Here is a 15,721-nt window from a genome sequence, read left to right on the forward strand (position 1 = left end):
ATAGACAGGAATTCAGGAACAGGCAGCCTGAGTTTTGTGACCACGGACTCTCCCTGGGTACTCTATCCTTTTTTCTGCCTGGTGCTGTAGCCTAAACGCACAAATTCCAATTTAAGTTGTGGTTAGAACAGTAGTTGGCTAACTTGCCAACAGGGACCTAGCCCAGTAGGCTGACAATTGTCTGGGGGCCTTGAGCTTGAACAGGTCTAGGCAAGGCACAATGGAAGTCTAGAGATTTCCTTTACCCAAGTGTGAGAAAGGTGTGTCTTCACCAAAGCCACACGTTGCTTTCCACTGCTAACGAGGGGACAGAGGCCACTGGTGACCTAAGGGAAGCTGGTCCCCTTGCTGCCAGCCTCTAGTTAGTGCTCTCCACACAGGTGCTGCTGTTGCAAAGTCTCGGAAGGGTGCCGATGGCTCCCACTTCCCTCCGCTAACAGAGTTATAAGACCAAGAAAATCCAAGACAAAGGATTGTGTCTGGGGTGTGTTCACGCATGTCCAAAACACTCGAGACTTGCACCAGTTTCACCAGTGAGCCATCAAGGAATGGCCAACACCCAACATCTTTTCAAAAATGTGAACGAGAACAATGAGCTTTCTGTTTCCTTGCTTTTTTTTTTTTTTTTTTCCTGTGGGGAGGGTGCGGTTTTGTTTTGGCAAAGTCTTGCCAAGTAGCCACGCGGCAGCCTTATGCACATGGCAGTCTCACCTTCCAAATGCTCAGACTGCAGATGTCTGCCACCATGTCTGATATAGATCTTTGCTTTGAGATGATCTGGGGAAGGATTCCTTGGACCTTCAAAGACTACTCCATTTTTTAAAACTAGTAGTTTTCCTGGAGCTATTATTTTCACGTTTCAGTGAATGATTACACCCCCATGCTTGAAGTGTGATTTTTTTTTTAAGTACACTGTTCTGAGCTGCTCACGTGCAGGTCTCACAGCCTAGAGGCAGTCACCGTAGGTGAGTGAGAAGTGGACCCATTTATATGAGTTGGAGCCATGATGGGAGACTAAGTCAGTGCTACTGATATTTAAAAGCCTTCGTTTAAAATAATTACCATGAGGATGGTATAGTAGTCAGGGGGACAGAGGCCAGAAATGACTCAAAAGGATTTCCAATGGGATTGGCCTGCACACTGCTATATGATTGTCGATGAAAGAACCCAAGACTCCAGACCCAGAGAGGCCAGGATTTCAGTTCTAACTCTGCCACCTGGAATAGGCTTTTACCTATTAGAGCCTCATTTTCTGTGAGGAACTGATAATGTGTTTCTCTCCCAGGAATACCAGCATATATGAGATTTGTTCTTAGCACACAGCCAGGCATGCAATCATTTCTTAAGGCAAGTAAGTTCTATATCTGTCTCAAGGCCCCCAGATTTTCCCAAAGCCAAGTACCCTCAAGCTTAAACCCCACCATTCATGATTCATCTCTGTGAGCTTAGCCCTGAGTTTTCCACTGTGCATGCACTGTTTGGATTCTGTGGGCAAACTCTTCCACGGAAAAATGATGGCCAAAAAACTTAAGACTTGCACCAGTGATAAGTGAGACGATGCCTTGAATACTTCAAATCTTCTGTAATACTTTCCAGTATCTATGATCACATACTTTAAAAATCATCTCCCTTTAGCTCTCTAGAAATTCATATAAAAAGTTTAAAGTTTTTACATCCATGATTCTTATTTATGCATAGACTTATGTGACCATCTCCCTTAGAAGATGCTTTCTCCTGCATCCAAAAGTCTTTCTTCCTTGAAATGACTCAACATTATAAGAAATGGGTTTTTTTTTTAATTTTTTTTAATTTGATTTTCAGCAAAACTGGAAAATAAAAATACAACCAACAAACAGAAGTGATGGCTACACAAAGCAGGATAGCATCAGGTGAAAGAGGGAGGAAGGAAGGATATTTGGTTTCAGGAGTCAGATCAAGTCAACAGGAACAACTTGCCAACACAGATGAGGTACGGCGCAGGGTCTATGTCCTTCCCATGTTGACATATTATGTCCCTTTCATGTTAACATCAGTGGGACCAGAATCTGGACCAGGGCAGCAGGAACTCTCCACATCAGTTTGCTTATGAAAAGCGGAGGTGACAAGTTTGTAAAACTTGCTTATACCAAGACAAAATCTTTCCTGTCAGACCTAGGCAAAACTGGAACCAAGAACTCATGAGGGAAGAGAGCTCGTGCCTACCTGTCTGCGACAGTTACTGTCTCAAGGACTTTCAGGAAGTTCCTTCATGGATACTTGCATGCCTTGCAGCAGTGTGGATATCTGTAAACAACTTTATCTTTAATGTTCTTTGAGGTGCAAGAAATTCAGATAAGGTGCTCTGAGAAGGCATGTACCCACCAATACTCTGACCTAACTCCAGCCTCCAGTCCCCAAGATCTCTCTCCGTCGGCCTATGTGACCCTCTCACTTATTCTTTAAAACCTTCCTTTTGCCACAACCTCCTTGATACACAAAATTCACACGTGTAATCTCATTATAAGGAGCTAAACGCTGATGTGTCAGAATGATGTGTTCAAGTCATCTGTCTAATATATCACAAACCACCTCAAACTCAGTGGCTAGAACCACAGTTTCTCATTCTCTCTCACTGCTCTGTGAGAGCAGTGTCATAGTGTCAGCTATGAGTCCTCACTTAGAAACTTGTGTGTAGTTATAACCATGTTGGCTGGGCTAGACTCCCCCCGGGCTCTCCTGCTTTGTTTCTGGGTGTGCTAGGTTGGTTATAATAGCTAGAAACTGGCTCAGGGTCTCTCACTGGGAGGCCTCTAACCTCTGGGTGGTCAGACTTTGCATGTTGGGGGGGGTTGAACATGTGTGTGAGTGTTATGTGCAAATATGTGTGGGGCCAGAGGCCAGAGGAGGATGTTGGGTGTTCTACTGAGTCAATCTCCACCTTACACACTGGAATCAGGCTGTCTCACTGAACCTGGAGCTAGGCCGGGAAGTAAATACAGGAAAAGGTGGGAGACAGGTACAATAACAAGATGGATGTCTGAAAAAGCAACAAATAATCACACGAAACTATCTTTAAAAATCTGTAATGCATGTAATTCAGTATATAAATACACACACGTAGTTTTAATGAACTTTTTTCATCTAGGCTGATGCAGCTCCCTCCAAGAGCCAACAACCACCCAACAAAAATCCCAACACTAAGCATTATAAGCCTTCTTTGGAGTTGTTGGTCAGGGCTGTCTAAAAGTCTCCCCAAACCTGTAGCCTATTGATATGCCCTCGGTTACTTCCCAGAGATGGAAGGTATGTCCCTATTACTGAAAATATCATTCACTTCAGACCCAGGGCCCAGGGGCGCCTGAGCTGGAACTTACCTGAATACCCACTCCCTGCAGATTAACTTTCATGGTATCAGAGTCACCATGCAAGCTTCCAAAGTAGGGAGGCAACCAGCAGTCCCACCCAGCTACGGCCTATACCACATTAACCCTAAGCATGTAGTAGTAGCTGCACATATACCTTGATGGTAACCAACAGCTCTTGGATTTAAGTCCTGCTCAACAAGAGAGAAACCAGGCCTTGTTTCTGGTACTAGAGACTTAGCTAACTACTCTGTGCTAATGAAGTCTTGGTTGTTGGAAGATCTACAACCACTAATTTACTCGACCAGCATAATCTCTAACAACAATCTATAAACATACACATACACAGGTAAGTGTAGGCTATATCCTTCATCAAGGAAACTCCTCTTTGCAATAGACAGAGCCCACTACAAACAAACAAACAAACAAAGCCCCCCCCATCAGATTTTTGCAGCCAAGTCCCAAATGGAAGCATCTCCAAAACATCCCCACCTAGGGCTCAGGGAACTTTGCAGAAGATGGAGTGGAAAGGTTGTAAGAGCCAAAGATCAGGAAGTTTACTGTGAGACTGTATCTCCTCATAAACTCAGAAGCTGTACTCATAAAGTCTCGCTGACGTGACATTTGGACGTGACTGTCCAAATGTGGGCTGAACAAGTTATAGTCTGTAGGGATGTCATTTCCCAGGGCCTAATAAGACACTGAGAATACTTTAAAACATGTGATGCTGGCATCTTACAGTCACGCTTTCAGACTTGCGTGCTCAGTAAAGATGGGAAAGGCACAGGTGCTTCTGTCTAGAAGCATCCTGCTTCCCATCCCATTGTTAACGATGCTAACAATGAAAAAGCTCCGAATCGCCTTCACTGTCTCTCTACTTTGCCTGGAGGAAAATATGTCAGGATGGGAAGGTTACGTGAGGATTCTGTTTATTGCAATTTTGTTTTGGTCCTTATGTGTCCAGTTTTGTTAGATTAATATAATTTTTCTAAAATGGGGCTTTCATACCTTTCCAAGTTGCTTTTGTAGCTTTGCAAAGAGAGTGAAGAGCCCTGCATAAACCTGCTTTGTTTATCATATTCTGGATTTAAAACTTAATTTTGGGAAGGGTGGGAATGGATATGATCAAAATGCATTATATATACATATATGCATGAAATCCTTAAAGAATAAGTAAAAAATATTGTGGTTCTTAAAACCTACTTTTTCTGAGAAATACAGTGTCCCCTGAGTTTTTCTGTTCTAAGCTGCCTTCCCTTTTTGTATCCAAAACCACAGCTCAAGCAGCATAGGTGGAGGGGGGAGGACCCCAGGGCCTGCTGAAGTCAAAGGATCAAAAGCCTCTCAGTGTTTTCTCCGCAACCAACAGGAGACCAGGACCTGGCTGGGAACACTCTTGCCTGTGGTAAAGCATAAACCTACTCTGGGGTGCCTAAAGCAGACCCTCACTTCACGTTTCAGTCTTTTTTAACAGCTGGATGCTTCCAGTAGAAAATCAAATTGTAAGTTTTATTTAGTTCTCTCCTGTTGGGTTCATGACGACACATGTCTGAACAGAGCTGCTGCGTCATGAGTCCATACCTTGTTTCCAACACAGAGAAGGCTCCAGCCAGTGGCTGAGAGCTAAGAGAAGTGGGTAGGGCTGGGTCTGCAGGCCGGTTCTTAGGTTTATCCCTCAGTTTCCTCTCTCTGCAGTGTGGCTAATAAACCATACCTGTGTTATGCTCACCTCAGTAGATGTTGCTGGCTTAGACATGCCACTAAGATCTCCAGAGAGTGCCATCATTAGACCCCACTGGATGCATCCCTCCCCACCTCACATCAAATGGAAGCCCCTGAGCAGGAATGAAATCATATAAAATTATTCAAAGTCCTCTGAAACATTTTGGATGGCACCGTGCAGGCACTCAGCGCAGACCCTCCTCTGTTTCAGTACACATGGAAACGGATTTTCTCATGCCACCTTTAAAGAATGACTCAGGGGAGTTGGTTGACATATCATTAGCACGTTTGGAAGTTAAACAGCCACAAGATCTATGAATGCTCATCACACAGTTAATTATTCTTGAATTTTTTCTGTGCTCTCAAAACATATTCTATTTATTTAAAAGCCTCTCGGGGAGCACCAGGTGCCTTTGTCCCACAGACAGGGCCAGTTGTGTAAAACCTCTGCATCTGTCAGGTTTCTGTATGTGGCACGTAATTGCCTGATTTCCATTTGAAAGTGCAGCCCTGACATTAAAGCCACATAGACCCACCATTGATAACAATGGCTTCCTGACACCTACCAGAAGGGTGGGAGGGAGGAGAATAAACATGTTCCTCGAATGAACGCCTGCCTTCAGAGGGGCCAGGTCTGAATTTACAGCTGCAGATGAAGTGCTCCTGGGGGAACAAACCAAAAAGAATAAAGAGAAAGAAAGCTACAGATTAGCATGAGTCTGTGGTGGCCAGATGGTCCTCTGAGGAGAACAAGTTCCTCTCCTTGCTTGCTTTCTTCAGTCTCCAGGCTATATCGCACAGCACCCGCTCTCTCCAGGGAATGACCTCACCCCTCAGCCAGGCAAACAGCGGGTCGATGCTCTCTTTCTTTCTCACACAACTTGAGCTAAATAAAAGTTGGAAGTGAAAGAAAGAGCCTAAGAAGGGACAGGGAAGCCAGACATCTGTAAAGAATGGGTAAGTCTTAGCCCAGGAGAGGGATAAGACATCAAGATGGAATGAAGCGCCAGGAATTGGCATCAGCTGGGTACATTGAAAGCCACTGGAGGAGAAAACAGCAGACCCCTCTCCTCCTCAGTGCCCCAACACTTTGCTTCCACCATCCAGGATTGTTGTGGTAGGCAGGACAGTGACAGTGGGAGCAGGAGCAGCATTGCTCTTAGAAGCCTGGGCTTGAGTTCTGTGCCCTTGAAGTGGGGCAGTGAGAGTGTTTTCAACTTCTTGTTTGGGAAACTGTCACCTCCCTCCAATGGGTTTGTCAGTCACTGGTCTGAGGACCAGCCATCTGGATAGGCTGTGCCTGGGACGGGTGCTCTGCAGTGGAAGGAGCTATGAGGGACTGGAGGAAGGCAGGGTTATATGGTAACATGAGCCTGCCAGGCTGTAGGTATAGAGGGCAGTTCTAGAATATTCTGCTCTGGGGAGGGCTCTTCCTAGACTCATGCTGTCGACCACATAAAGCGTTTACCGTTGATGAGTGAGTCTCTTATCTGAGAAGCCTAGGTCTGCTGGTGGCCGTGAGGCAGAGCATCAGATTCTTCAGTGGGAACACAGTATGTACAGGTATGTGCCAGGACATAGACATTCCATGAGCTAATGGCTTGGGTAGGAGTTCATATCCCTCACCTTGGTTCTGGGGCCTCAACTCAGAGAAGAAGACTCCAGACCAAAAGAAGGTGCATTTGAGGTAGGAGGGGGTCCCCATGAGCACTTTGTTGGCCTTGCCAAGATTCCCAGGTGTGGTGGTTTGAACAGAACCTTCTCCACTGTGATGGTGGACTCTTACTCCTCTGGAACTGTAAGCCCAAATAAACCCGTCTGTAAGTTGCCTTGGTCAGGACGTTATAACGCAGCAGTAGAAAAGTAACCGACACACCCCAAGCCCTGGGAAGACTGTCTCTAGCAGTGTTTCACAGAATAAATAGCAGCTCCAGGGCCATACCAGATGCAGGGAAGGATTACCTTTTCTAGTTTACTTTATTTTTACAGCTGGAAAGGATTATTTAAATTAGAGCAAATGTGGAACAAAACTGTCCTGTTTTTAGCCTGGACTGGGGCACCTGCTGCACAGTTCTGGTGGCTGTAAGTATCCCGTTCAGTGAAGGGGTGTGTTCTACCGTGACCCCAGCAAAAACAAGCTTGCAGCCGGGGCCAAAACCACAGGATCTAGCTTTGCTCCCTCCAAACTGAACTGGAAAGGCTTCCCACCAAATGACTGCCTTGCTCTCGGTCTCCCAGGAGATGCCACTGCCTCACCATGGTTATTCTGGGTGGGGCTAGAAGAACTCACAACACAGCCAGAGAGTTTGGAAGAAGAAGGCCTACAGAGGCAGCAGTGAGCCGTGAACCCTGTCATCTCTCCTTCCCTTCACACTTGAACAGGGAGATGCCACCCTTACGATCAATTTTTAAACACCCCATGAGGCAGTTTGTCTGATCATCCCTATCCTGTATAGAAGGGAGGACACTTGCAGCACAGAGTTGGGATTCCAACATGACCCAACATGTCTCCTGGGTCCACCCCTCCAAACTGCCCTACCTCTTTCTGATGTAACTGAGAGTCAGACTGTCAACTCAGTCCTGGTCCAAGGCAAGACAAGACGAGCTGTCAGGCAGGGTTGTCTCTAGTAACTGGGGTAACAGGCAACCTCTGCGTGCAGGGCCAGGGCCAGGCACACTGTTGGTACTTCACAACCGCTACCAGCCACAACTACCATGAGCGGTGCTGTCACCTTAACTTCAGGGGATCCTCAATCCAAACCTGTGAGGTGGGGCCGGGGAGAGACTCAGTAGGCAAAATTCTCACCGTGAAAGTCAGGCACCCTGTGAAATCAAGACACTGAGTGCGAATCTGTAAACTGGAGCATTCGGGGGCTGCAGCGGATGGATTCTGGGAGGGGTACCCGACCAGTCTAGCCGAACCAGCGAACTCAGATTCAGTGAGATCTCTTGTCTCAGAACGTGAAGTGGGAAGTGACAGAGAAAGACACACATGGTCAAGACCTGAACACAGCTGCACGTGTGCACCTCCTATGTGCTCGCGTGAGGTGAGCACGATGGCTGTCACCACCCTCCTTTACATCGTGGATGGGTATTGCAGGGAGACGCATGTGCTAGGCAAGTCCGCTACATCCCAGCAGAGCTGATGAAACAGATGCAGCATACCAGAAACTGGAAATAGAGTTCACAGCTACCGAGTCTGCCCTTTGTATTCAGTCTAATCCTGTCTTGCTTTGCTGGGCTACGGGTTAACACCTGTCCCTTTCTCAACAAGGGCATGGGTGCCAAGATGTGAGCAGGGAGGTCAACTCTTGTCACCTTCCTTTCCTACCCCTGGGGTTGGTTGTGTAAAGAGTCAAGCCTTGCCCCTGTCCTCTTGGGAGGAAATAAAAATAACTGATGCACTGATGCCTCAGCAACCAGGATGAGTCACAGATCTTTGGGCCCTTAAGATGGTTCTTATTTTCTAAATGTTAAAAAACAAACAAACAAACAATAAAACCATACCATTCCACACATATAGATGTGTGGAGCACAGACAACTTCTGTCTGCCCTCACTAACCTCCTGTCCCAGGGCCTACAGGTCAAGGAGGCTACAAGAACACCCCCACTCTCTACAGAAGGCATCACTATTTCTAAAATTAGAAGTGGTGGAGGGGTCCTGTCCAGGAGCTGGGTGTTGGGCAGAACTTGTCCTTCTTTCTATACCTTCCCAAGTCTGCCCTTTGGCCATTTTTTTACATTTTCCCTCTCCACTTTCCTTTTAAGAAGGAGACCTCTCTGGAAATATAGCTTCTGTTCTGTTGCTTCCCAGAATTCCCAGGGCTGAGAAGGAAAATGGCTTCATTTTACCCTGCTAGCCCAGTGCCTTCCACAGACCAGCTGTCTTGGAAGGAGGGTAGGGGAGTAACTTATAAATTGCAGGGCCTGGGTCTCCTTACTCTAACTCCTCTTCCTGCCTCCTCCCACAACTAGTTAAATGGCACACTGGAGCCCAAGGTCAGGGTGTCCTGTGAAAGTGGCCCTACCTGTCCAGAGGCAAGGATTGAAAAGTTACAGAGCTCAGAGCAAGCAAACAGAAACAGACCCACAGGCCAAGTCAACATGAAAAACAAATAGAGCCCAAGTCAGTTGGAGACTGGCCATGAACCATGATTGCAAGCATCTTTCGAACCTTTCAGGCTTGTGTTTCCATTCTATTCTTTTATTCTCAAAGAGGTGCTGAAGAAGATATGGAATTGAAAATATCTTGAACTTCTGAATTTTTATAAATTATCATCATCATCATTAGCTGCCATGGAATATAAGAAATGGATCCCATAGGTTCACTTTTTTGTTTGTTTGTTTGGTTGGTTGGTTGGTTTTATCAAGACAGCGTTTCTCAGACAAACATAGGATATACTCACTTATATAGACCTATAAGATATGATAAACATAATGAAATCTATACACCTATAAAAGATAATCAATTGAGCGGACATGGGGTAAGATGATCAATCCTCGTTTAGAAAGACAGATGGGATGTGCATTGAACGTATGACAGGAGTCTACTGAGCGCATCTGAAAGACTCTAACTAGCAGTGTTTTCAAAGCAAAGACTCATGACCAAACCTTTGGCAGAGTACAGGGAATCATAAGAAAGAAGGGGAGTTAGTCTGATGGGGAAAGGATAGGAGCTCCACAAGAACCAAATATATCTGGGCACAGGGTCTTTTCTGAGACTGACATTCAACCAAGGACCATGTATGGATATAACCTAGAACCTCCACTCAGATGTAGCCTGTGGTAGCTCAGTAAGCAATTGGTTTCCCAAAGTGAGGGGAACAAGGACTATTTCTAACAGGAACTCAATGACTGGCTCTTTGGTCTCCCCACCCCCGAAGGGAGGAGCAGTCCTGTTAGGCCACAGAGGAGGGCTTTGCAGCCAGTCCTGAAGATACCTGATAAAACAGGATCAGATGAATGGGGAGGAGGTACCCCCCTATCAGTGGACTTGGAAAGGAGCAGGGAGGAGATGAGGGAGGGAGGGAGGGACTGGGAGGGAATGAGGGATCGGGACACGGCTGGAATACAGAGTTAATAAAATGTAACTGATAAAAAATAAATAAATAAATAAATAAATAAATAAATATATTTTTTTTAAAGAAAAAAAAAAAAACAAAAAAAAAAAACTCCCAGGGGTAGCTCTAGCAATGGAGACCCAAACGGGCAAAGCAGGACACAAGTTAGCTACTTTCAGTCCTCCAGTGTGCTAGTAAGAGAAGGCAGCTGAGAAATTTTACTTGTGGGTTTTTAGCTGTTTGCTTTATTTTTCATTTTTAATTAACTGAAGAATTAATGGCATCCGAAAAAAACTGTGCAATTGTCTCGACTTGTAACTCAAAGTCGACTCTCACATATGTGGTCTGCCCAGGATAGCTGGTCCTAAAAACCAAACTCCTTGCATACACCAGTTGTGGGCCTTGTATAAACCACAGCGCCTTTCTGAACTCTGAGTTTCTTCCTCTATTGCAGGGTGGGTATGCCACCGCTACACATCTAAAAAAAAAAAAAAAAAAAAAAAAAGACAGCGTTTCTCTGTGTAGCCTTGGCTGTTCTGGACTCATTTCTGTAGATCAGGCTAGCCTCGAACACAAAGAGATCTGCCTGCCTCTGCTTCCTCAAGTACTGGGGTTACAGGCGTGCGCTTGGCTTCTGTAGATTCACTTTTTCTCTTGATTACAACACAACACATAAGGCAGATGGCACTCTTGTCTTGGTCTGATCAGGGGATGGCTGGCCATCGGCTGCATCCGTGGAATCCAGCCTTGTCACCGGGCTCCCTGCAGGCGCGGCTTCATCAGAAGCTAAAACAAGACAGAACCGTCCGTGAATAAACCCTCCAGCTGGCTTCCCTGCAAGAGGACCCCACTGGAGCCAGGCCCCTGGGGACACCATGTGGCCACTCTTTTAATACGGTCTTCACATCTACAATGACACAGCCCCCCCCACTCCTCTCTATAATTCTGTTCTGCTATGCCATGCTACCATGTCACCATGTCTTTACATTGAGTTGCTGCACAACTCAAATACCCTTGCTGGCATGTCACTGTCTATGCGCTTCAAACAGCAAAGCCACAGGGGATGAGGTTCCAACCCGGTGCCATGCGCACTGCTTGCCTGTGACTGTCAAGTGACCTGTTCGCTGGGTCTCACGTTTTCCTCAAGTTTAAAATGGGAGAAACTAATAATTGAATTGATGATTTATATCAAGTTATTAACACAATGACCCACTTGGAGAAAAACGTCCAACAGCCAATTTGTCTATCTGTGGGAGGCCAGAGATCAGGCTCAGAGACAGGGCTGCCGCTTTTCTGGAATGTAAGCCAGGAGGAGAGGGGAGAGTGGGGTTAGAGAACTATGGCTTCAGGAGACTGGATGTCGGAGGCTGTGTCCACCCCACTACCTGCCCACCCTAAGCATTTTTTATTAGGGTCACATGTCATCTCCATGTTCTTCTCTATAGTAGTCACTGCTCCGGAGACACTTAAGTCCAGAAAGGCTCCTGTGTTGAATGGAGGCTCTCATACATCTAGCTTCCCAGAAAGCAATACATCGAATCTGCTCTTCTCCCCCAAATTCATGAATAGGCTTCTGTGGGGTGGGGTGGGGGCTGTTGGCACCTCAGGCTTCCCCATAAATCTGGATCACGATCCATTTCTCTTTAAGAGCTGAAGAGCATTAGGCAGTTTCCAGCACCATCAGACTGAGACAGGCTGTGTTTGATAAGGCATTTCATGGATACAAGAAGTGACTCAGAAATCTGGAGCTCCCGGGACCCGTCTCTAATATTGTGTCGTCAAACCATGTAGAGTGGATGGAAGCAAAAGAAGGAGATTCTGGGGAGACCGGAGCCTGCCTCAGGGAAACTGTAGAGGGCAAGTCATGTGAAGAATTTAAAATGGGTCTAAAGTCAGGAACAGAGGTCCATTGAACTCTCCAATGTGCTCATTTTCCTCCCAAATTCTCATGGAATATGGCCCAAGCAGAGTGGCTGAGTACAGATACCGCCGGTGTCTAAGAGAAACGCTAACTAAGACTCGGGGTTTGGGTGGCTCTGGGTCCGTGCCCCATACGGCTGTGTGCTCACTTTTTGGGATCTCTAGTGCACAGATGATGGTTTATCACTCAGCCACCATGTGCTGAGAGCTGCTTCCTCATGTGACCGGTCATTAACAGACCTACTAACCACACCTAGTCATCAGAAATCATCTCAGACAAGTGTGAGGGAGCATGACAGAGCTGCAGGGAAGCTGGGGAATTCCGGCATCCGAAAAAAACTGTGCAATTGTCTCGACTTGTAACTCAAAGTCGACTCTCACATATGTGGTCTGCCCAGGATAGCTGGTCCTAAAAACCAAACTCCTTGCATACACCAGTTGTGGGCCTTGTATAAACCACAGCGCCTTTCTGAACTCTGAGTTTCTTCCTCTATTGCAGGGTGGGTATGCCACCGCTATGCCCTCTGACTGATGTGTCAAGTTAGGCAAGTGAGAAAAATCCCCACCCCAGTCATCTATCCCATGCTAGCTCTCTCCCTTCTAATTGTCCCCAAACAGTGTGGCTTCTGTTTCCCCTCTCAGTGGCTTGTATGCACAGAATTACTCTGACTCCTGCCTCTAAGCAAGATGCCCAGCCCTGCCCAGCCCTGCCCAGCCCCATTGGTGGTCTATCTTGAAAATTCAATGGTTGAGCCTGCTGGGACATGGAAAGCTTATAGACCTGCTGTCCTCAGCAATGTGTGGTCCACTTAAGAATCCCTACCACCACCGGAGATCTCTTCCCTTTGAAAGGCTCATAAACTCTCAGCAATGCCTTGATTTTCTCCACACTTCATGTCCATATCTTCTGCGTGTGGATAAGGAGGCTCAACGCCAAGGCTTCTGGAAGTCCTGGTCTATCTCTTTTCCCGTATTCACTGCCACTCCCATCATCTTGCAATGCTTTCTGGAAAAACCAGCTTCTCGTCTCCCTCAAACTCTCTAAACCTGTGACTGTCTTAGTACATGGTGCTGCCTGGAACCTCTGATCCAGGCCGCTGTCCAGCAACCTGCACCCCAGTTTCAGCTTCAGGAAGGCTTCCTTGGTCTTCTCCGCCACTCAGTTTTCTCCTTAGCATTCATGCCTATCTGAAACAATCTTACTTTTTGCTCCATATGATGTGTCTGGTGCTCTTGACATAAACACAATCCATGTGAGGAGGATGACCTCATTCACTTAGTACCAGCAGATCCCAGATCAGTAGCTGGCCTGGTCATTCTATTCCTGGAGTGCAAAGAGTGTCTCAAGAAACATTTGTTGAGTACATCCATGACTGTGTAATCCTGTTCTTTAAAGGATTGACAAGACCTGAATCATGCAGGTCTAGGATGGCTGGGAACACAGAAGAGAGAGAAATGTCCCCTAGCCATCATAGATAGCCTCTTAGCTTCCCATAACCCAGGATCCCAAATTTGCCTCATCCTTGATTCTAAATACCAGAATCCCAAATTTTTCTCTGTGTCCTGTCCCCAGAGTTGAGCGTCTGATTATCGCTCAGCCTTGACTTAGGAGATCAGAGCAGAAGGAAATCTTTAGGTCCTGGGGGAGTACCCAATGACGAGGGCTCACGTCAGAAAACCTCATCTGATAAAAAAAAAAAAAGTGGTAGCAGCTGAGCTCTTCACATCGGTTACTAAAATGTTGAGCTGTTCCAACTCTTCACATAGATTATCTCCCATGTCTTAAGAAATTGCACTAGCAAGCATGATTTTTTTTTTTTAATACACATGCTGTGATCGCCTTTGGTGCCATATTCTGTAGCCTGGAGTGCCTCCAAAGCTTGATCCCAGGGGGATTTATGTGGTTCAAATGAGAATGTCCCCCACAGGCTAGGATGTTTGAACACTTTGTCCCCTACTGGAGGTACTGTTTGGGGAGGCTTACTAGGTGTGGCTTTGCTAGAGGAAGTGAGTCACTGTGGCAGGGGTGGGGACTGGAGGTGGGAGGGTGGGTTTTGAAGCTTAAAAGATTTATGCCATTTCAAGTTCACTCTTTCTGCTTACTGTTTGCAGTTCAAGATGCGAGCCCTCCAGTGCTGCTCTAGCTGCCATGCCTGCTGCCTACTGCCTGATTGCTGCTCCCTCTGTTCTGTCATCTTGGACTCTAACCCCCTGCAGTCATAAGCCCAAAGAAGCCCTTCCTTTTATAAGTTGCCCTGGTCATGATGCTTTATTACAGCAGCATAAGACAATGCGGATCACCTGGTTTCTAGAGGGTGATGGTGGTGGATACCGTGCGGGCCCACTCCTGGATCTTCGTCCCTGCTTTGTAACTTTATCCTGAAAACCAGCTAGTGTCATGCTTGAGACTGGCTTGTAAGAGAACTGAAGGACTCCCCAAGATGGGATGAGTGAGCACGAACTGAAAAAGCCCTCCCACCCCCACCTCAGGGGCAAAGCGGAGCTAGAGGTTCCCAGGGCTGCTTTGTAACTGTGTCCTGTACAGGTGACCACAGCAGGGAGTGGGCATCAAGATCTCAGCACTTTGTAGTAAAAAGAAGGCATGCAGCTGAGGGTTCTGGTGTCACTTCGTGGGTACATAGAGAGCAACATGTTATGAGTATTTGTTTCCCTGCGGGAGTCAGATAAAGCAACCATTAACAATAGGAGCATATGGGTTGGGGTAGCTCAAAAACCAAAGCTCATTCAGAACGCAAGAGGCAGAAAGTCAGGCACCTCCTCCTCTAGGAGCCCAAATTCCACCCAGACTGGCTTTTTCTGGTTCTTTCCACCACTAGCCCCAGTAAGACACACCCTAGCTAACCAGTGGTCTTACAAGGAGTTTCAGGGCTGACTGTGGGTTATCTGCTGTGTGTATCTGGTATACTCACTCTCTGCTGCCTCACCATTGTGGGGTTGCTGCTGGTCTCCACCCACGTAACTTGGGACTGCACAGGGCTCCCTGTCTTGGTTTCCAGCAGTACTTGCTTCTGCAAAAGAGCATGAGGGAAGGCGCCATGAGACTGTGGGGATTTTCTCAGAGGTCTCTAATCATCAGACATCCCTTGGGTGTGACCTCCAGGTTACAGGTCCACTGGTAAAAATGCCACGACAGGAAGACTGAGAGACAGGTATCATGCTCAGTATCCTCATGCCTCTAAAGACTGCACAAGTGTGGCTGCTTCTGAGAGATGGGGAAGCAGAGTTGTTTGGGGGAAGGCTCCCTAGACAGCTACCCCCTAAATTTCCTGCCTTCTTTCAGTGTCTAGTGTCTGGTGAGGCTCTCTCCCTCACAGAGGGCAGGGAAGAGGCACCGCCAAGTCTGTCTCTTTGGCATTCTTACTCATTTTCCACTCCGGGTTGGTCTTTCCCGGCTCTGAACCTCGGGAGTAGACTCCTTGCATCTTGAAGCCACCTGAAGTTCACCCACCATGCTCCTTACATCCTGCAAATCACCAGCCTATGTGTGGAGCAGGGACACGTGAGGAAAGAAGTAGGCTTGGGAAAAGTGGTAGACACACAGCACTGTTCCTCTGTCCCTTTGTCACTGGCTTTGAGAAACTCCATCTCATCGTGTGGATATGGTCACTGGGTGAAACTGCCCAGGACCGCTGAGGTTGCCATGTCCCTTAGGAAAT

The 15,721-nt window shown here is 46.8% G+C and overlaps 2 protein-coding genes across 5 annotated transcripts in view; one reads left to right on the forward strand and one right to left on the reverse strand.

Moving 5' to 3' along the window:
- Rnaseh2b (ribonuclease H2 subunit B) overlaps positions 1–14,320 on the forward strand; it is a 74,855-nt gene extending 60,535 nt beyond the window's left edge. The window contains exon 10 of the mRNA XM_060391289.1: positions 14,157–14,320. Coding sequence (XP_060247272.1) covers positions 14,157–14,267 — 111 coding nt within the window. The 3' untranslated portion in view covers positions 14,268–14,320. The remainder of the gene's footprint in view (positions 1–14,156) is intronic.
- LOC110566519 (guanylate cyclase soluble subunit beta-2-like) overlaps positions 10,342–15,721 on the reverse strand; it is a 41,718-nt gene continuing 36,338 nt past the window's right edge. For 3 of the 4 annotated variants that reach the window (XM_060391285.1, XM_060391282.1, XM_060391284.1), the window contains 2 exons: positions 14,975–15,073; positions 10,342–10,910 (listed from right to left, as the gene is read on the reverse strand). In XM_060391285.1, coding sequence (XP_060247268.1) covers positions 10,783–10,910; positions 14,975–15,073 — 227 coding nt within the window. In that variant the 3' untranslated portion in view covers positions 10,342–10,782. The remainder of the gene's footprint in view (positions 10,911–14,974; positions 15,074–15,721) is intronic. The other variant, XM_060391283.1, reaches the window with a different exon arrangement.

Source organism: Meriones unguiculatus, chromosome 9 (assembly GCF_030254825.1).
Source record: "Meriones unguiculatus strain TT.TT164.6M chromosome 9, Bangor_MerUng_6.1, whole genome shotgun sequence".
Classification (NCBI taxonomy): Eukaryota; Metazoa; Chordata; class Mammalia; order Rodentia; family Muridae; genus Meriones; species Meriones unguiculatus.